Source organism: Argiope bruennichi, chromosome 3 (genome assembly GCF_947563725.1).
Source record: "Argiope bruennichi chromosome 3, qqArgBrue1.1, whole genome shotgun sequence".
Classification (NCBI taxonomy): Eukaryota; Metazoa; Arthropoda; class Arachnida; order Araneae; family Araneidae; genus Argiope; species Argiope bruennichi.
In genome coordinates, this window is record NC_079153.1 from 95,141,583 (window position 1) to 95,163,958 (window position 22,376).

Here is a 22,376-nt window from a genome sequence, read left to right on the forward strand (position 1 = left end):
AATTTCAGTTGCAATCAATTAAAAAAAAACACGAGAATATCTAAACTTCAATTCTCGGATACTAATAATCACATGTCAGGAATTAATCACCAAGGATTTTATGACAGATTCAGTAAAAGTGCTAAATTCATGACAAATGTCAATATTTTTTAACTATTGTGAGCCAGTACTATACAAGGCATTCGTGACCTAACCCAAAGTGCATAATTTTATGAAAGGGAAGACACTTTTTCTAGAAAGTATACGTGAAAGTTTTTGGGAGACCACCCCAGCAGATTTATTAACCTTTTGTTTTCGAGAAAGTAATTCGATGCTAATTATTCAGTTAATATAAGTACATGTTTATTGCTCCCAAAAATAATATATATATAATTGTTTTTAGTAGAATTTCTTCAAAATTCCATCTACATCTTCTGACCATTCTATAGGTATATTTAGCAATAAAAATTTAAAAATGAACAAATAAAATGCAAAAATAATGCACCATCTTGAATGGTACCTGAGAGGAGCCATTCGTGTGTAAAAGGTTGACTGGCAATCTTTCGATTAACACTAGGTACAAAATAATTTTTTTAATACATTTAGGGTAGTAAAAAAATTAAATACGTTTTTTAGATATTTATAATCATAAAAACAAAGAAAAAATAAAAATTATTAAATAAAATAAAACTATAATAAAACGATGCATCATAATAATTTAGATTTGTGAAAAACAATTGAAATATTCAATTCCCAACATATATTTTATGTTAGTATACATTATCAGGGACATATTAAACATAACATATAGAAGATAAGATTGTTTTATAATGAAATTTGAAAACAGGAACAAATAATTTCCTGTTATCCTATATATCATTCCAGTTATCAGCATCCCCTTTTCTCAACTAATACAAAGCCCAAAATTATGAATAAGACATCAACAGATAAAATTTTTTAGGAATGTTTGACATAGCTCAAGTTAAAGAACATTGCTTCAAGTATAAGATAAATGAAAATATCGTAACCAAACCATCATTATAAATGAAGTGAAATATACTGCAACCAAATTTTTGCTATTCTGTATATAGGCTTTGTTAAGAAATTAATTTCTATGAACCAACAAAAGAAATCATTGGGGAAGGAGGGACATTAAATTTACAAAAGTTTTACAATTCTTTACTGGCTACTTTATAAATGCGCTTTCCACAAACTATTCAATTCAAAAGTAAGAAATAAGATAGAATTGATAAGAATGTACAATCAACCCTTTAAGTTTCCGAAACAAAAGGATGGGAATTCCAAGACACAAATGCATAGATTATCCATGGTGTACTTGTGCCTACAAAATATTTTGTAGTTAAGCTTTATTCTGTTGATGTAATATGGATTTTGAGAAGGGTATTGCTCAAATTTGCCATATCACACTATAGTCCTTGTTTAGCATTGAATTAGACCCTGACAAATTTGGCAGTTGTGTCAATTTATATGTAAACAAATGTTAATTATACACAAATTAAATGCCAGTTCTTAATGAAAAGTAAAGTTCACATTGTTTCTCTGAAGAGATAGATTCTTATTTAAAGTTACATGGTGATTATTACAGATGGGACTTAACATTTATAACCATCTTCTCGATCAGAAACAAGAATCTAAAAATTTACCATCAAATTAACTATTTCTATTTTTTAGACCACAATACCTTGAGGGGGTCAACTATTTCTCAATGAATTATCCATTTTTAGAGTGAACTATTATTCATTTGTTTTCTACAAAAATTATTTACTAAATGAAATTTCAAATTGTCATATCTTTAATTCATTTCTAATACTTAAAACAAGTGGCAGCTTGAAAGATTAAAATTAAATATGTAATCATATGGACACCATGAGAAAAGATAACAGATTATAAAACAACTTTCTTTATTTCAATAACTTAACATAAAAAACAAAAAGTTGTATAAATAGTTCATATGATCTGATCTATGTACAAAACCTACAGATGATGTGGACAAGTGTCAGATGAATGTACAAGTCCATGACTGAAAGGTGAAGAATCGAGTCCTTTTACAAGTCCATATTTCAAAAACTATTAAATTAAAAAATTAGTTCTTATAATTCATCCTTAAGGTCTTCATCATCCGACTGTGGAGGTGGTGGTGCACCACCATCACCGTATAGCTTAGAAACGATGGGAGTAACAATTTCTTCAACCTCTTTCTTCTGCGACTTGTATTCTTCTGCATCAGCATCTGGATTGCTTTCCATCCATTTGATTTTTTCTTCCAAGGCCTCTTCAATCTTTTCCTTATCAGCATCGCTCAACTTTCCACCCATTTTCTCCTTGTCACCAAGCTGATTCTTTAATGAGTAGACATACGATTCTAATTCATTCTTGGCCTCAACCTTTTCTTTGATTTTCTTGTCATCCTCAGCAAACTGTTCAGCATCTTTGATCATTTTTTCAATCTGTTCAGGACTCAACCTATTGTGATCATTAGTAATGGTGATCTTTTCCTTGTTCCCAGTTCCTTTATCTTCTGCTGAAACCTTCAGGATGCCATTAACATCAATTTCAAAGGTCACTTCAATCTGAGGGACACCTCGTGGTGCTGGAGGAATACCAGTTAAATCAAAGGAACCAAGGAGATGGTTATCCTTAGTCATAGGACGTTCTCCTTCATAGACCTAAGGAGAATAAATTTGTTATAATAAAACTTAAATGTTCAAAAATTGCTATAATTTCCTTTATATTTTTAAACTTTACTATAGAAGATGCTAATGGGAAAATTTAAATTCAGGTTTACTTCACAAAACCAAGCTACATTAAATGAATTTCGGGTTACTGAGCATAACTTTTACAAGATCAACAAGAGAATGAAGAAAAATATGCATCTTACACAAAAATTTCTAAACTTTTATACCAAGTCTTAAATGCATCATTGTATGTTCTTGTATTTATATTAAAAAAATTCTTAAATGTAATAAGAATGTTTTAAAAAATGATTTATAAATGATTTGAAAAGCTGTAGGGTAATTTTTAATTTAGGCTTCATATTCCACCTTTCTTTTAGAGCAGGAAAACAGGGTTTAAAAAGATAAAAAGTACCGATATTAGAGAAAAATTTAACAGCTAAAGAGGACTTACCTTAATGGTTACAGTATTTTGGTTGTCAGAAGCAGTCGAGAAAATTTGGGCTTTCTTGGTAGGAATGACAGAGTTCCTTGGGATCAATTTTGTCATTACTCCACCAACAGTTTCAATTCCAAGAGTCAAAGGGTTTACATCCAGAAGAACCAATTCACCTGTTAAAAAGAATTATTAACGAGATATAGATAAAAATACAGTTAAATATATAATGTTATTAATTAATTATATTTAAAAAATATGTATCAAAAGCTTTTAGAAGTTCAAGAAACCTAGTTTTACCTGTATCTTCATCACCACTTAATACACCAGCTTGAACAGCAGCACCATATGCAACAGCTTCATCAGGGTTGATGCCTCGAGTTGGCTCCTTGCCATTAAAGAATTCTTTGACCAGTTGCTGAATCTTGGGAATACGAGTAGAGCCACCAACAAGAACAATTTCATCAACATCCTTTTTCTGTAAATCACCATCTTCGAGTACTTTCTGAACTGGTTTCATGGTAGATCTGAATAAGTCCTGAAAAATAATGATTAATATTTTAATAAAGATATACTAGAATCTTTAGATAAATATTCCCTATTTAAGTTTAGCTTAAAATTGTGTAATTAACTTTCTAATAATATTGAAAGAAATCCCATACCATATTAAGTTCTTCGAATTTGGCTCTTGTTAACGTTTCACTGAAATCTTCTCCTTTGTAAAAAGATTCAATCTCAATTCTAGCTTGATGAGCAGTAGATAAAGTTCTCTTAGCCTTCTCAACTTCACGTCTTAGTTTCTGTACAGCTCGATTATCTCCTCTAATATCATGCCCAGTCTTCTTTTTGTATATCTTAATAAAATGTTCCATAACTCGCTGGTCAAAATCTTCACCACCTGTTGAAAATAAAAATATTTTCATTAAATATTAAATTCGTATGTTACAAAAGAAGTATTATTAAACTGTTATATTTTTATAGCAAACAATTTGATCAATTTGATAAAATAAGCATGCTTAAACTAGTTTTAATAGCTTAAGCTTCATTATAATACAAACAGTTTTAGATAGTAAAAATCTGACTAATTCAAATTTTTCCTTGATCTTTTAAATTTTTATACCAATAAAAGTCAAGACTTTATACTATATATTCTGAATTAAAAATAAATATACTTTTATTACCTTAATCAATTCAGAACTTTATTATCTTATAAAAAGATAATTTTTTAAAAGTTTAAACCTATTTATTTACAATACTGTTTATTAAAAATATTAATTTAAATTTAAATAAAATTTAAATATCAAATCTTTAAGATTAACCTTAAAGTCAACCTTGGTAAGTCTTGAGTTTAACCATAACAAGATTAAATAAATAAATAAAAAATGTTAAAGATTTCTATTTTCTCCAACTTATTCTAGCTAAAAAAAAAAAAAAAAAAAACACCCGAACAAGTTTATTATAACGCTTTTCATTTTAAATTCCATTGTATCAGCTAAAGGGCTCAATATAAACAGGTTTAATAGAAATTAAACGAAATATTACAGCTTAGTTTTTAAGTTTAAACTTTTCATCAATATAAAAACTAGATCCATTTAAATTCTTACCAAGATGAGTGTCTCCATTTGTAGCTACTACTTCAAAGACACCGTTATCAATGGTAAGCAAGGATACATCAAAAGTACCACCTCCCAAATCAAAAACCAAGATATTCTTTTCGCCTTCCTTTTTGTCGAGGCCATAAGCAATGGCAGCAGCAGTTGGCTCATTTATGATTCGGAGAACATTCAATCCAGCAATGACACCAGCATCTTTAGTAGCCTGTCGCTGGGCATCATTGAAATAAGCCGGGACAGTAACGACAGCATTCTTTATTTTCTTTCCCAAATAAGCTTCAGCCGTTTCCTTCATCTTTGATAACACCATGGCAGAAATTTCTTCAGGAGCAAAAGTCTTCTCGCCATCCTTGGTTTGTACCCTAATGTGTGGCTTGCTGTTTTTTTCAATAACCTATTGAAAAAAATTAAAATTATTTTCTTGTATTTTTATTAAATCAAAAATATTCATCAACAACAAGTGAAAAATTCATTTAAAAATAATTAGAGGTAGTAGCTAAGTAACACAAGATGTAAAGAAATTTATTAATATTGATGAATTTAAGGGAGATTTAATACCTAGTCTCTTGATTAAGAAATAGCACTTATTTTGTTAAGATTTCCCAATATATTGAAGTTATTAAGAGAAAGAATCAATTTTAACTTATCTATTCTTCAGGTTAATTCATAACATGATTAAATCTTGACTTTTAAGAAATAATATAATTGGGTACAAGTTTATATTTGAAAAGGAAGAGTTTACATTAACTGGATAATAAAGGAAACTATAGCTGTTATTGCTAATTAAATTTTATTTCTATAGATATACACGATGTAAAACCTAATATATTAAGAGTTATTTTAGGTGAACTGCAGTTTAACCTCCTTCGCCAAGTTGCAATAATGCATCAAAGCTGGAAACCTCCATTTTAGCTAGACTGGCAAATATATAATCTTTATTATGCGCTATGATTGAACATCTGCTCCCTCGCTTTCGAACATTTCGCAAAAAGCGACACAAGACCGTTGGTGGTGGTTTTTGAGAATTGCACCAAGCAGGGGGTTAAACTTCGGCTGTACCGTTATTTTTAACCAAGACATTGAAACAAATTTAGATCGCATTTCGTTTTGCTTATTAATATATCAAATATATACAGATATTTTTAATTTAGTAAATATATGTTATGATAAATTTTATATTTAATAATATGTATTATTGTAACTTGTTTTTAATTTGTTATTGTAATTTATTTAGCAGATTTAAGAGTAATGTACATTTAATAAAATTAATAGTTTTCTGAACCTTTCCAAGAACAAGACGAAACTTTCCCTGAATGAGAATTTTATTGATATAATTATTTTTTTTATAGAAAGTAAGTATTTCATAAATACCTTAAATGGGAAGTATTTAATATCTTTTTGGACAGTCGGATCTGACCATTCTCTTCCAATAAGACGCTTAGCATCAAAAACTGTGTTTTCAGGATTAGAGGTCAGTTGATTCTTAGCAGCATCTCCAATTAATCGTTCTCCTTCAGCAGTAAAGGCAACATAAGAAGGTGTAATTCGATTACCCTGATCATTAGCAATGATTTCTACACGACCATTTTTAAAGACACCAACGCTATAAAGAGAAATAATCATGAATTTTATAAATAATTTTAATCTACCAACTAGAACTTTCTTTAAATACCTATTCATTAGATATACTTTAATGACGGATATTTTAAGAAGTTGGTATTGAAATAAAGATATTCTGTATGGAATTGCAACTTTTAAGTATAGATTTCAGTAAGTTTCATTAAACAAATTAAGAAACTCAAATGTAGAATTAAAAATAGGATTTAAAAGGAAGAAAAAACTAGTCATTAGAAGTATTGTATTAATAAAATGTCGTTTCATAAGTCCTGTACACGACTATAAAAGGCGTTAGTTTAAAGTTTTTTAAAAGTCTGAATCATTTTTAATTAGCTTCGAGAGTAGTTCGAAATAGTTGCCTGCTTTGACAAGAACCCAATTCTCTCATCTCAATAACGATATAAATTTGTTTTTTTAAAGAAACTCTGAACATTTGGATACTTATAAACTATTAAGAATTTATTAATGTTATAATAACAAATGTTTTTATAATTTTGCATGTAAACATTAAAGGATGATTTATCATTTGTGTTCCCATCTCAAGTTGTTAATACAGAATAAAAAGCTAGTCATACATTTTTAACTTTTGTCATTGTCAAGAAATTTAATGAAAAACTGTTGAAAAATTTTCTAATTTTTTTTATCTAATAAAAATCATTTTTTAAAGATTAGATTAATATATAAAACTATAAACGTTTCTAATCCAATATAGTTTAATTTACACATTAAAAACAAAATTACGAGCCATTAATCAAGTTTAAATATTCCAATAGCTAAAGATGTTCTATTTCGAAAGAAGTATAAATCAGCTATTCTAAAAAAATTCTGCCAAGTAAGGAATGAAAATGAATTTCTAAAATAAAAATTTAAATGGTCATTTAAACAACAAGATAATAACTCCAATATTATAAAGCGATTAAATAAACTAAATTCCTGCTAGCTTTAAAATTACAAGAAAATGTTCAATTAGATATATTTATTAAAGTAAATTAATATCAGTCTAATGCTATATAATAAGAACCAATATATTAATAGTTCAAATCAGTTATATTATTTAGATTGTAAAGAAAAAGCCATCTTAAAAATGAGAAAGTTAATGATGGTTCCATTGCACAACAGCATTTTAATTATGGTATATTTATTCATTCAATTCTTCAAACGATAAAAAAAAAGAAAAATTCTTCTACATATATACTGGAGCAAGTTCTTAAAAATCTTTCAGACAGTGATACATTTAATTATTTAGTGTACATGGAAGAGTTAGAAAAATTTACTCTTCTTCCCAAAAGGAAGGATTCGACTTATCGATTCGACTCGCCTGAAAAATATGAAGTCAAGAATGGGATGACATACCATGAGTAAGTGGTTCCAAGATCAATTCCTATAACCGTACCCAAACTTTCTTTATCTTCACTTTTGGAAGAAACCAATGTTATCACAAGCAGCAATAATGCTGCTAACCTCGTAACGATCTTCATATCTGGTTGCTATGAAAAGAAAAAATCATTTAGAAATATAGTTCTTATGATTTTAAATATTATTATAAGTATAGTTTTCTTATAATTTTAAATTACTATAAAATAAGAAGTTTCGAGAAGTTACACAAGAAAACAGAAGTCACATTAATTCTACATACACGAGAGACAACACGAATTTCATTAAAATCGAAGATCAGCCATTAATGGTCTGCTAGTAATAGTCACTTTAAAGTATAGAAGACGAGAATAGAATAATTACTTATCAAATTCTTTTATATTTAGTGAGTGCAATTCAAGGCAGAAAACATTAAACAAGACAATTTTCACCAAAAAAGGGCAAAAAAATTTTGAGCACTTACTTTATAATTCTCACTTTCAGGGAAAAAGACTCAATCGAAAAGAATCAATGGAAAGCACACGTATATCAAAAGAGCACGAGAAACTTGTACCACAAATCTATCTGTATTTTCTCACGTTTGTCACAAAACTACTTCAATGCCGGTGGAAAAAGGTTTATTAAAACGGCTGAAACGGCGTGGCGAAAGTTGATTGGTGGAGGTCAACAAATTCGTCCTACGTCTATTGGTTGGATTACGTAGAGAGTTCCCGAAGCTTGTAGAGCTGACGTGTATTTCTGCTCTTGAGCTTCTTCTCGCCAAACAGGGAGAGTGAGAGATAAGGAGCCCTAGAAAATGAATTTAATCTCTAATTTGGCATTTTTAAAATTCTTTTCCCTTTATTTATCACGCGCGAAATCTGAAGTTTAATTTTTAATTTAATGTCGTCTACTTAATTTATTCACTGAAGAAAATTATGTAATTTATAAATATGTCATTAATAGAATAAATCAATTGAACTAATATGCAGTTAATTTAAATATATAGTTTTGTTTATTTTCTTAGTATTACAAATGAATTTTTAAAAGAAACTTTGTTGTTTGTCTGCTTTGTTGTGAAATTCGCATGAAAATTAATAGCTAATGAATAAACAAGATTTTCAAATGGGAATATTGGAAATGTGTTAAACTGAAAGAAAAAATGAAATATATAAAAAAAAGTTTTTCTCTATTTTCTCAATAATTTAAATGAAACGGATAACGGTATTTCATTATCCTTTAAGATAAATAAATCTTTTTTTTTTCAATCTATTATGATTGGTTTCTGGAAGATACATTAGAAATATACTTTTGGGGAAAGTGCTTTTTCACTTTACTTACATTAATTAATGTTCTGCAAAACTACAAATAAAATTTTGGATTGAAATGTGTAATTACAACCAGATTTAAAAATTTTAATCTCTACAATAAAAAGCTCTAAACTTCATACACATACCTTTAATTTCATATTGACAGACAATAACTTAAAGAATTTCATGACCTTAAAGAAAAAAAAAAAAAAAGAAAAAAACCTAAAATCCTAGAAATTTAAGGAAACAATGCATAGTTTGATTCATTGACGAAAAAACTGTTATTTGTTCTTAAGGTTGAGATTTTTTCTCCTTCTTTTCCATCTTTTGTCATATTTGTTTCGTTAAACTGAAAAAAAATGCAAAATTATTTTATAAAAAAAAAAAAATTATAGTCCCTTTCTTCCACCTTCTATAAAAGCAGCAAAATATTTTGAGACATATGCAATAAATGTTTTGTCATGTCCCCATGCTCCTTTAAAAAAACTTATAATATAAATATATATTTAATGCTGAGTAAATAATCGAATTCTCAGAACAAACTCAGTTCTGAAATATTTTTAAAAATTACGAACAATTTCTAAAAGATGTAGAGAATTATAGAATTGTCAGCTAATTTCTTAAAAACGCCTTTTAAAAAAAAAAATATTGTAATATGTGAAATATGCAAAGATAAAGTATTATAAACATGAAAGAATTCAAACTCAAGATTTTGACATGTTAACTGACGAGTTTTAAACTTCCCTTAGTATTCATTCATTCATTTTGGAATTATGTTTGTACATCTTTCTGTGAACACGATAGCTTCAAAATACTTTGAGCAACATAGGTGAAGAAAAATCTACAAATTTTATACCAAATTTGTAGATTAAAAAGAAAAAATGTTGAAAGAAAACCATTTAAAGGAAGTATGCCTGTCAGACTGTCCGAAAATGCAAAATTACATAATAAAAATAATTAGTTTGTTAAATAATTTAAACAGCTAGATGGATGAAACTTGGTGCAATGGTGTAGTGTCTAAAATGTAATTTCGTAATAAATTTCGAACTAAATCTACCAAGGGCTTTGATCGTCTATCTGTTTGTATTATCGCATGCCTATAAAAGCTATAACCCACACATGGAAATTTAGTATATAATTTCATTTTAAATGAAATTTAATGTATATTCTTTTGACTACAATTGTAATTCTGAGTGAAATTTTGGTTTCAATCGGTTGATGAAAGAGGCGTCAAACTGTAAATTTGATTTTTGACACTTGAGTAAACCACAGACCAGAGATGAATCACCAAAGACAACACTCTATATTCATTAAAAATCTCAGATTCCTGTCGATTCCTCAGATTCCTCTATATTCAGTAGATAAGAAAGTTTTAGAGGAACCATTCCTGCTGGTTATTGTCTGAATTTTGAAAAATTGTTTGGTAAAATTACCTGAGTTATGCCATTCATTTCTGTAGAAAGATGTGGGCTGTGGGTTTTATATTCATTGTTCAAAAACTGGTAGATCGATGTGCTCTTTATAAGAAAATTGTTAACTACTGGAAATTTCTCTATTTTAGTTCTCAGGGAAATACAAATTGTTGGCAAGTTTCCTCTAATACAAAGTCAGACGTTCATCTCATTTGATTGATCATTTTAGCCAATCGAAATGGTAACGTTTCACCTTTATCATAAATCTATGTTGATAAGTTACTTTAAGCTAATTGTGGTTAGTTAAGCACAATAATATTCCTGATAATTTTTGAATTTATAAGTAAGGGAATTCTGATTTCCATAAGATTGAGGCAATGTATTCGAGCTTTTTGCACATTATATATCGCTAAAAAAACTTATGGAGTATGCGATTTTTAAAAAGTTAATTAACGATTTTCTTCATTTCAAGCTAGTATACTTCAGCTTGATCACTCAAATGGTAGAATGATAAACAATGTATAAATCAGTGTGGGCTATAAAATCTAACAATGGATTGACTATCTGTCGACGTTTATATTTCAGAAAAATATAAACGTTATAATTTAAAACCTAGTGACTTAAATATATCAAATTTAGTATGAGATTTTATGACTACAAGAGCAGTTTTGTGTCAAATTTTTGTTTCAATCGTTTCAGAAAAATGTGCCTAAAACAAAAATTCGATTTTTGAATACTATTAAAACATGTTAGAGGTTAATCGCCAAATCACTCGCCAAGAGTGACGCGAAAGATTCAATAAAAATTCGGAATTCACGCAAAAAAGCTGATATTTTGTAGCTATTGTAGTATGCCAGAAAATTTTGCGGAGACCACACCCGGTGGTTTCTGAATATTCTGACTTGTTACTTAAACATCATACCGACGATATATTTTTAAATCCTAAAATATTTAATGTATTCATGAGTGTAATTTCTATTGAAAAGTAGGAATTAGAAACTCTTCCACATTATATTAATTGGAAATTGAAATTAACACAGAGTAAATGCATGCAACTGAAAGCAAATTAAATCTGTGATTTATAATTCAATCTGCCTATTACGAAATATACGGCCATGTGTTATGTAAAATTTGGTCACGTGGCGTCTGCCTGATGCTATGCAATGAATTAATTTTGAGTTATATTGCTCTGCTTAATGTATTATTTGTTTCATTTCTTTCCTAACGTAGCAGATGGCTTCTAAGAAGTTTCTTTAACAGCTGTTGCAGGAAAAAAAAAAAAAAGAGTACGATTTTTTTTTTTTTTTTTTGCAAATGATCGATTAAAAAATAATGTAGAAAGCATAAAAGAATCCATCGAAATGAAAAAGCAGATGTTGCTAACTCGTCTGTTACAAAAGTAATTCATAACAATAAATGAACTTGTTGCTAAAAGTAATAAATTATTAAGTAGAAACAAAATGAGCAAACTTGTTATTTTAACTGTCAATATGTAACGAAATTTGATTGATGAAAAAAATAAATAAAAAAAGCAATGCTTTATGTGGTAATTTTATATATATATATATATATATATATATATATATATATATATATATATATTCTTTCCTTTTGACCTTGGAAAGTTTGATGCTCTTTCTTTACATTTTGCCTAATTTTCCCTTTATTTAAAGAAATAAAATCAATAAAAGGTTTATGTATATTAGAAGATCGGAATCAAAATTCTTAGGACTTTTTTAATTTAAAGAATAAAAGCTATTTAATTTTTCATTTTTAAACTTTGGATTCTAAAACCCTCCTTGCTTTTGCGCATTCATTAGAATCGATTTAATTCGTCAAAATAGGGGTGAGAGGAAAGGAGGTGATGTTTACATTTAACGATAAAGTAAATTCCGGAAATGGCACACATCATTACGTGTGTCACCCCTAAGTACGCCGAAAAGTGGTTGTTTCAGAATACTGAAACGAAATGTGTATGTATTGGCACTGCACAGGACAAACCGTTTTACTTAATGCAACAAAATTTGGCGCAGATGTACTTTGGTGGGTAGGAATATGCACCTTGGAGCAAATTTTAATTATTTAAGCGAAATTTTGGAATTTTTAGCGATAACTTTCGAAAAATTCAATACTATAATTATTTTTACATCATCATGAAATTGAAAAATAAAAAATATTTACAATGATAATAATTTTTTTTAATATATAAATTAGTTATTTCCTTTTTAGTCACTTTTAAAAACATTTTAAGTTTATTTTCCAACAATTGTTTTCACAAAAAATAAAAATAAAATTTAATTAAATCAAGAGTATTTCACTAGTAAAATAAAGTCAAGTCAAGAATATTCCACTAAATTTGATTCCTTGGGATCAAAGGACTATATAAAATTTAAACACATATTTTTTTCAGAATTTCATTTATTGATTGAAACAAAATAAAATATTATTATTTATATCATTTAGTCCTTTTAAAAGAAAAATTAAAAATTGAAAAGAAATTTTTATTGAATAAATCTTTAAAATATTGCAGAAGCTATTAAAAAAATATTCCGTAGAATACATAGGACTTCAATGCTAAACGATTCTGTTATATGTATTCATATTTTTAAAAAAGCAAAAAGTTTTTGTTTTATTTAAAGTCTTATCACTTTCGCTTCAATTTAAAGTTCAAATTTTAAGAAAGTTGATGCACAATACAACAATTAACATGGCTTCAATAATAGTATGAGTTATATGACAAACAATATAAAAAAATTTGAAGCTAAAAAAATATTTTTCTGACGAAACTATTAAGCGGCCGAATTACATGAAATATTTAATTGAAAATTTTAAGAAATATTGATCTTGGTAATCCAACTGTTCACCAAAGGCGACTAGTTCAAAACAAAGTAAATCAGTCCATTATAGGAACGAGAAAGAACCTTGAGAAATCTTCGAAAAAAATTAATATTATTATTATTGTTACATAAAAATTATTTAACGAATGCATTGATTGCTGAAATGGTTGCTGTTTTGTGTAGTTTTAATTTTTTTTTTTTTTTTTTTTTTACTTTGAAAATGCATACTTGAAGAAATCAATTATTTTAAATAGATAGAAATAGAATAGAAATGAATAGAATAGAATGAATAGAAATGAAGTGTTACAAAATTTATACTTTCGCAATCCGAGTCTGATGTAGAAAACATTTTTGACGATTTCATGGAATGAAATGGTGTGAGAAATGCTATTCTGATATTTAATAATATACACTCAAACAGCTACAAAATGACTCAGGACTTAAAAACAATGAAATTTAAAATTCTTAGAAATGTTCATTTAATGCAATCAAAGCTTATTTTTAAAAAAAAAATTTTTTTTAACAAAACGAATATGCAGAGAAATTCGTATTCAGAATATTTTAGTGAAAGGTACTATTCGTTTTATCATCGTCATTTTAGCAAGGTTTAATAAAATTTTATTTGTTATTTTACTAGTTGTGTGTGATTACACGGAAGTACAAATTATTTAATTATCGAATGATCAAAATTAAATATGAAAATATTACGAAAAAATTCGTACATATGAGTTTACTAACCGCCACTAGCAACCAGCTGACTTTGTGGGGATATTGGCTGTGTTTAATATTTAATTAAATCTTTTATGCATAAGTTAGTGCTAATAGTTGATCCAACAAATGGTTTTAAACATTAAATTTCGGGAGACATTTAAACAATGTTACTTTAATAAGCTTACACATATTCTGGACAGTATCTTTCTTAATGTTCAATAACATGAATCGTTATGCCATTTAAAACTTAAACTGATGAATAACAATTCAGGAAAATACATTAACATCATAAAAATATTTATTTAAGAATTAAGAAAGCGAAGAATCCAAATTTTCTTATTCATCTTAAAAATGATTTTTTTTTTTTATAAATCGTCCATTAAAAAAATTATAGGGATTATTCAACAATCCATTTAGCTTATTCTACAACTCCTCTTTCTTTTTTTTAAATTCCGAAAGTTTAGATATTTGAATAACGTAGAACTTCGAATAATGTCTAATAAACTAAACTTTCTTAAAAAAAAAAAGTAAATGAAAAAAATCGAACATACATCTCTTTACCTCGGAAACAAATTTATAACTCTATATAGAAATTTAAAGCCATTTTTAAATAAGTATTCTTATATGGATAATCAGAATTTACAATAATTTCTTTTTCTTCTCATTTCTTCGTACTTACACCACATGCGCTCTTTACATAACAAAAAAACTGCAAACGATTCAGAATTCACGAAACATCTACTTAACAAGCAAAGCTGATTACACTAAGTCTGACTTTAATTATCTCTCCGCTAGCGGAATGTGGGAGAAAAATATGTTGCTTTAAACCACGGTGTGCATTTTCTAGAAGAAAAGAAAATGTATTGGTTTATTTTTATTCTTCAAAAAATAATAAAATTTAGTTAGTTACGATCCTCATGAATTTATGTTATTTTCCATAAAAGATATTTTTAATACAAATTCTGAAGAATTATTTTGATAATATTTTAAGTGTATTTCAAAATTTTCAAGGTGTTTTCCGGCGTGACAAGTTTATTAGAAAATATGCGAGAATGTTTTGGGAAAACCACTTTCTCTCGTTAGACTGAAATATTTATATAAAAGTGAGAATTCTCCTGTTTATATAGCTATTTAGAATGAGAATTCTCCTATTTAAATCTCCTGTTAGAATTTATAAAAATTTAAAAATATATATTTATTTACATATTTCTATATAAAATATATTTATTTCACATAGTTCTAATAATCTACTTTAAAGAAACTTGCGAAGAAGTCGAATGACAGCATGTATATATCCGCTCAGAATACAAATTAAATAAAGTTTCCATTCCTACTCTCTTACTAGCTGTTGGTGTGGAGTAAAAATTTGGGCAGGAGATGTCGGCTGTGCAACTCTGATCTTTAATAAGCGATGTGAATGAAGTCAATGTATTTAGAACTTATACATAATATGAGCTCTGATAGATTGACAGATGTTCAACATTAATAAAAGTTTTAATTAACATTTATACAGAATCAGAACAACTTGTGAAGTTAACTGCATCACACAACATTTTTAAATACTGTGATTACGCTTTTTATATAATATGAAGTCGAAGAGTAATGAAACCATTTTTATATTTTATTTAGTGTAGTAAAATTTTCGACAGCTGTAATAAAAAAATCAATTTCTATGAAATTCTTTTTTTCCCAAGGGATTTTTATTTTAATGTTATTTAGTCTATTTTCATCATATCCTCGTTTATTTCTCCAAAAATGCGATGTATTTCTTAAAATTCTTTATTTAGCATTACCCATATATTGAAGTATTGAAGTTTTAACATTGGTGCCCTTTTCTCAGAATAATTTTCATAACTGCACTGGGATTTCGACTTTCAGATATAAAATTAAAAATTTTAATGTGTATTTCAACTATATGGCTGATATATCATTTCATAGTATTGAATTCTATTGCTTTCAGTAGACCAGAGTATTTAAGCTTCATGTAAAAAATATTTATAACTTTAAAGCTATCCAAAAAGTCATAAAAATACTACACGATGAACAAACTGTGTTTTCGTATAAAATACTACACTAGCTGAGAAACGAAACGGAATTCTGAAAATAGCATCCTTTTCAGATAATTTTTTTCAAAGTAATTTTTTTATTATTATTATTCAGAGCTAATGGATGATTACACTTCTTCTTTCTGTATCTTTCTTTCTTTTTCTTTTTTTTCCCAGACTAAAAATTTGAAAAAAGAAAATTTCCGATGTGACTGCAAACAGCTGAAAATGTTCCATTTCAGTTCTCTGACAGTTTGGCGAACCTGTTTGGCGCCGAAATTGTGGCAACCTCCAATTCTCCTATCGCTGTTACGTCATGCTTCGAACGTTGTCCTACTTTACTCGTGAGTGCAAAAAAGATAATTTGTATTGCAAAACTACGCATGCGCATATTGCTATATTTTTTTAAATTAACCAGCAATTTGTGTTTTATATTCAATAGATTAATATTTTTTAACTAAAAATACTTATTTCCTATGATTTTAGATGGCTATTATTTCAATATTTTAAATTTTAAAAATATTAAAATTTCCAGAACGCCTGCGCTGTTATGCAATAAATTCTGTACCAAAATAATTGTGATGCACTCTGGAATTCTGCTTCATATCCGCATGGCAGCTCCATTCCCCAATCTGATGCAAGGTGGTGCGACCTTGTTGTCATGCACCTTTTGTTTACAATTTGTGAACCGGTGAATTTGACAGTTTGGGTACCATGATCTTTATTTTCATTTGAACACGAATCTTTAAGTAACTGGCTACTCTTATATGATGATGAAAGAATATATGATTCATCGGTGCTTTGGAAGTGGAATCATTAAAATTTTGAGTTTGAAGAAAGTGTTCAATCTTTTCTCATTTACAATTTGATGATCTCTCATTTTCAATCATTTTGTGCATACAACCTTCTGAAATTGAAAGTATAAATCTATTAGAAGAAGAAATGAAATGGTACATAAATGCTTCTGTGATTTACTGAACATTTTTCTTATTGTTTCTTACTATTGGCGTATCATTTTGTTGTGATATTAATGAACTATTGCAAAAAACTATTTATGCTAAAATTATTTAAAAAATAGGCTAAACAGCTGTGCCCAAATCATGTACCTTAATTTGGATTTAGAAAATATATTTTTTGCAATTAAACATTTCGAATCTTTTTTTCTGTAATAAATTCAGTAGGATACCGCTAAAAAAAGCTATATAATTATTAATACATTATATATAAGAATATATAATTTATATATTTATAATAGAATATAGAGATTATATAATTATTAATAGAAAGAAAATGCATGTTTTTTAACACAAAATCAACATTATTTTATAATATGAAATCTCAAGGAAAAAAAGCATGAGCACTTTATAATTTTTATGGTGCTTTTTAATTTTTACTAAGAAAAGATTCTAAAAAAAATTTATGTGGAGGAAAGGGCGGGGAGGGGGCAGAAAAAGCTAAAATTATTTGTATTAATTTTGTATAGAGGAACTTTATATAATATACAACCATATATTGTTTTTTAAAACTGTCTTGAAAATTTTATGAAATTAATATTTTATTTTTATAATTCGATATTCTATTTTTATAAACATTTAATTAAGCATAGAGAAAAACAAGAAACATTTTAAAGCACAAAAAAAAAATTCCCCTGTAAATATTTTCCAACCCTCCCCCCCCCCAAAAAAAAAAAAAAAACTAAAGCAGAAGAAAAATGAGATTAAAGAATTGCAAGTTTATTACTAATATTTAAAAATCTTACTTGCAATAAAAATATACGATTAGCATATATCTTTTTCACGAAAAGCAAAATCTGGTTTCTTTATTCAAATATATGCAAAATTTTTAAAAACTTTTCCATGATTAAAACTGTTATATACAAATCTTAGTTTCTTACATCCTTTGAAGCTGCAATTTATTTTATTAGATACTCATTACTAGATAGATATTTTTTTACAAAGTATCAAATAATTTAATAAATTTTGAATTTATTCTTATGAATGTGCATGAAAATTTGCTAAATTATGAATTATACACAACAGTTATTCTTTATTTAATATATTTTTTAAAATTTTATTTCTATTGTCTTCACAATATCAGTTGGAGCATTTTGTAATTCCGACGACTACAATGAATCCTTTGTAGAATCAGAGTTCGAACTGACAGCCTTATAATCAAGCCATCTTGTCTTTCTAATATTAACAAGAAATATTTATTTAGAAAGTTATTCTGACTTAAAAAAAATTTTTTTAGAAAAGTTTTGGAGCTAATGATATCCAGTTATATTTATTTTTATCCAATTATATTTGTGAAGACCAGCTTGAATTTAGCAATAGCTATTGAATTTCATTGCAAATAATATATGTATATTCATAATTCATTTTTATGCTTCCCATAACAAAGTATTTCCCAACTTTAAATTGGGATGCATTCTTTAGAACTGTCATTACTGTAGCCTTGCACATGTTGTGTTCGTGTACTTGAACATCCCTAATGGCACTAAAAAACGTCATATAATTGCTCCCGTCTTTTAAGATCTGAACAAGGAGAACAGGAACTGTATCTTCTTGTTCATCATACAAGGTATGCAGTTGATGCCAAAATTTAAATAGTACAGTATATTTTACAATCAATATAATATGTCAACTGTATCAAAAGATGCCGATAAAAAATGAAAGAAAAGCAAGTACAATAACTCATCATGCTGGTTTTATTTTCTAGTATATATTTAATATTTTAATGGATTTTGTTTATACGCTACATAAAAAAAATTAATGAAATAAAATTACAAAGCAAAAAATGAACTAGGATATTGTCAATGAATAAACAAATACAAACAGTATTGCCATTACTTGGCTTATAATAATAAAGAAAAAATTTGCAGTTACATTTTAAAGAAGCAATAGAAAAGGTTTAAATATCGTAACAATAAAAAGTTTATCTGCAAATTTTGACAAAAATAAAATGCAATTTTATAATATTTAAATAATGTCAAAATTATGCAAAAATTGATTGTACTACGATTAAACTAATATGACATACATTAGTTAATTGAATCTCTAATTGTAAGTGCAAAAAGATTTTTTTTTTTTTTTTTTTGGTTGCACATTTCCAGCTTCCAAAGCACATTTGTGCAAAATTTGATAACAGAGTGGCAAAAGATACTAAACACTCACACACATTTTTCTATTTTATTAGTAAGGATTAAGGCTTTATTTGATTATTTTATTTTTTCAAATAGATAAATATTAAGAGGTGCGAATTTTTATTTGTCTCAAAATTTTCCTCGTCTTCAGTAAATCAGCGAGAGTGTCCTCTTCAAATTATTAAGTCTGTGCTATCCGCCTCCCCTACATGAAATTGAGTTAGGCAAGGGATTTCAGTTTTTTGTTTATAGAATGAATGAGAAATGCATGTTTTTGTAGTATAGCGAAGAAGCCCACTCTTTTATATTAATTGAATAGCATTAGCTTGCAATAGTTATAAAATATCAATTTTTAGCGTGAATTTAACATTATTATTGAATCTAGCACGTGATCTTTGCCGATTGGTGTGCAGTTAATACACAAGTACAAGAAAACTGAATATGTATTCTGGACGCCTTTCTTTCGGTCATTTGAAACCAATCTTTAACATACAACTACAACTGTAATCACAAGATCAAAAATTAAGTTTCATTTATTTAATTTTTTTTTTTTTTTTTTTTGCATTTTTTAGTTAATGCACTTAAATGCATTTGACGGCGGGCGGTCAACTCTTTGACAGATTTGATTCAAAATTTGATGCATATCTTCACTTTAGATGTTAAGTCTATGTACCAAATTCTACCCATCTAGCTTTTGTGATTTGTAGTTATTATATTTATTTGTACTCGGACAGATGGACAGACAATCAGTTTCATTTAAAATTCGATAGAAATCAACAAATTTGGTATATACTAAGTTTCGTAAGTCTAGATCAAAATAATTTTGAGTTACTGTGTTCACAAATAGGTTGATATAATTCCAAAAATGTATGTTGGACTCAGAAGGGGTTGATTCTTTTTTTTTTTTTTTACCATTTTAATATCTTTTCTTTTTTCTGTCTGTATACGAGAAAATAATAATAATAAATAACAGATATGCAAGTCAAAAAAGTTTAAGAATATATAGGTTTCTGATCTTCGAATTCTACATCTTTGGACAGATTGTAGAAGATTACATTCCTAACATTTTTATTTTCTGACATTTTTTTAAAACATAATTTTTCAGCTCCGTGCGCATACTTTTGTCTGAAAAAATATTGCTTCCGCCTTATAATTGGTAAATAAACAGGAAAATGCGGCATTAATGGATGGTAAATAAAATGAAATTGTATTCAAGATGGTTATTCAGCAATTTCGAATGTAATATTATAAATCAAAATGCTTTTGGAAATACTTTTCTCGCTCGTATGCAAAGTATAAAAAGAGAAAGTGTTTCAATAATTAAAAAATTCGATCTCAAGACTTTGATGAATCACCATAGACAAATCATTGCCGAGTTCGAGAAAAAAAAAAAAAAAAAAAAAAAGGATAATGTCTATTTATTCTGTCTGTTAATCGATCTATCAATATGATAATTCAGAATTCAATCAACTACAGGTTCGATGAAGTACACGATTCAATGAATTACAGGTATGAAAAATGTATGTGGCGATTATACTAAAACTGTAGAATCTGTTTATTTGTTTATGGAAGTCCATGAGAATAAGATAGTGACAAAATTCATTTAACCAGATGGATAAAATTGCTTACAGTTTTATCATTTGAATTGTAGACATATATGAAATTTTGAACCAAATGTCTCAATGGATTGATTGTCAATTGATATATTTATTTCTTTATGAGAGCAAAAATCGAAAACGCAAAGACTTAGAGTAACAAAATTTGGTATCAGATCTTGTTATCAAAATTGTAAAATTATACCTAAATTTGTTTTCAAGCTGTAGAAAGGTAGGTCTGCAAATTCCAATACAGTTTTCTTCATTCATATAGAGCATGGCACACTATATTTTATTAGTAGATGAAAAAGTTGTGGTGAAGACATTCTCTCTGGTTGGCTATAAATATTGAAGAAATTAGAAGAAATCTTGAAAGCTTTCGCGGCAACAGATAAAAGTAAATATAATCGTCCACTCCTTCTGTAACGCTAGGACGAATTTGAAAATACTCTCATTCTTTTGGACAGCACTGATTTTTTTAATGTTTAAAATGACTAATTTGTCAATGTGCGAATAAAGTTAATCATAAATAAAAACTAGTAACGGATCGTAAAATTCACATTTTATTTATATTATTTTAAGCTGAATTGTAACAAAAGCCAATTAATTGAGGTCTGCAATATTATTTTAAATTTATGCTGATTCATTATATTTTTTCTTCGCAGTAGTGTTGGAATTTTTATTATTATTTTCTTTCAGCATTTTTAAAAAATTTTCATATTTGGCATAGCAATTTTTTTTCTGTTAAAGAAATACGATAATTATATCTGTCTGTTTTTAATTATTAATTTTTATTTGAGTGTTCGCGAAGTTTCTTAATTCACAGAATTCCAGTATTTGATTGCTTACTTTTAATATTATTATATATTCCCATCTAAAGTGCTCTCCAAATTCTTCTTCTTTTTTTAATTTCTTAAATACTCTGTCAATGTGCATGAGATTTTCTACGTCTTTTATTAATTATTCTGTGACAATTAAAATAGAGATATTATTAACAGGATAACAGCGCCTATAGATGGCCACATCTTCTAATGTTCTCTATAGTACCAAACAGTATAAAAACACACATCTCAAAAAGTCACAGTTTAGATTAGTATTTTTTTAAGTGTGTTTGAGGGAGAGAAACCAGCATTCGAGTAGTGATAAAAAGAGAATATTATTACAAAGCGTATTTAATGTCAGTTAATTATACAAACGTCTACTTGATGAAGATTAGACTTTCCGTTTTAGGAATGACGAATATTTTCAAAGCGGTTATTACGTAAACAATATCAAAAAGTCACAAATACAAGTGATCAATACTTTTCAAAGAGGGGTGAGATTCAAATCCTTCATACGATCTTACTGATGATATTTCGATTACAAGTTTTGGATCACGATAGAAACTAACAATCGATACGATATCACTGAAATTTGCCGGAGCGGTGACTTTACTGGAAAGTAACAATCGATACGATCTGTCCAATGGAAGCTCTCGAAAGAAATCTGTGATTGGATTGAAAAGTGAACGGACCGGTTATTGGAATTATCGTATCGTATCATTGAATTGCATATCACTGAAATTTATCGCAGCGGTGATTTCACCGGAAAGTGCGAGGCTTCACTGGAAAGTGCGAAGTCACCGATATTCGTA

At 27.7% G+C, this 22,376-nt stretch overlaps 1 protein-coding gene across 1 annotated transcript; it reads right to left on the reverse strand.

The window, feature by feature from the left end:
* Positions 1-1,884: 1,884 nt before the first annotated feature.
* LOC129963075 (endoplasmic reticulum chaperone BiP-like) lies at positions 1,885-8,398 on the reverse strand. Its single transcript, XM_056077107.1, has 8 exons — positions 8,176-8,398; positions 7,692-7,825; positions 6,093-6,324; positions 4,713-5,115; positions 3,771-4,006; positions 3,409-3,646; positions 3,127-3,284; positions 1,885-2,666 (listed from the first exon to the last, which is right to left on the reverse strand). Exons 2-8 carry the CDS (start codon positions 7,814-7,816, stop codon positions 2,091-2,093), a joined length of 1,968 nt encoding a protein of 655 aa, XP_055933082.1. The 5' UTR covers positions 7,817-7,825; positions 8,176-8,398; the 3' UTR covers positions 1,885-2,090.
* Positions 8,399-22,376: the final 13,978 nt, after the last annotated feature.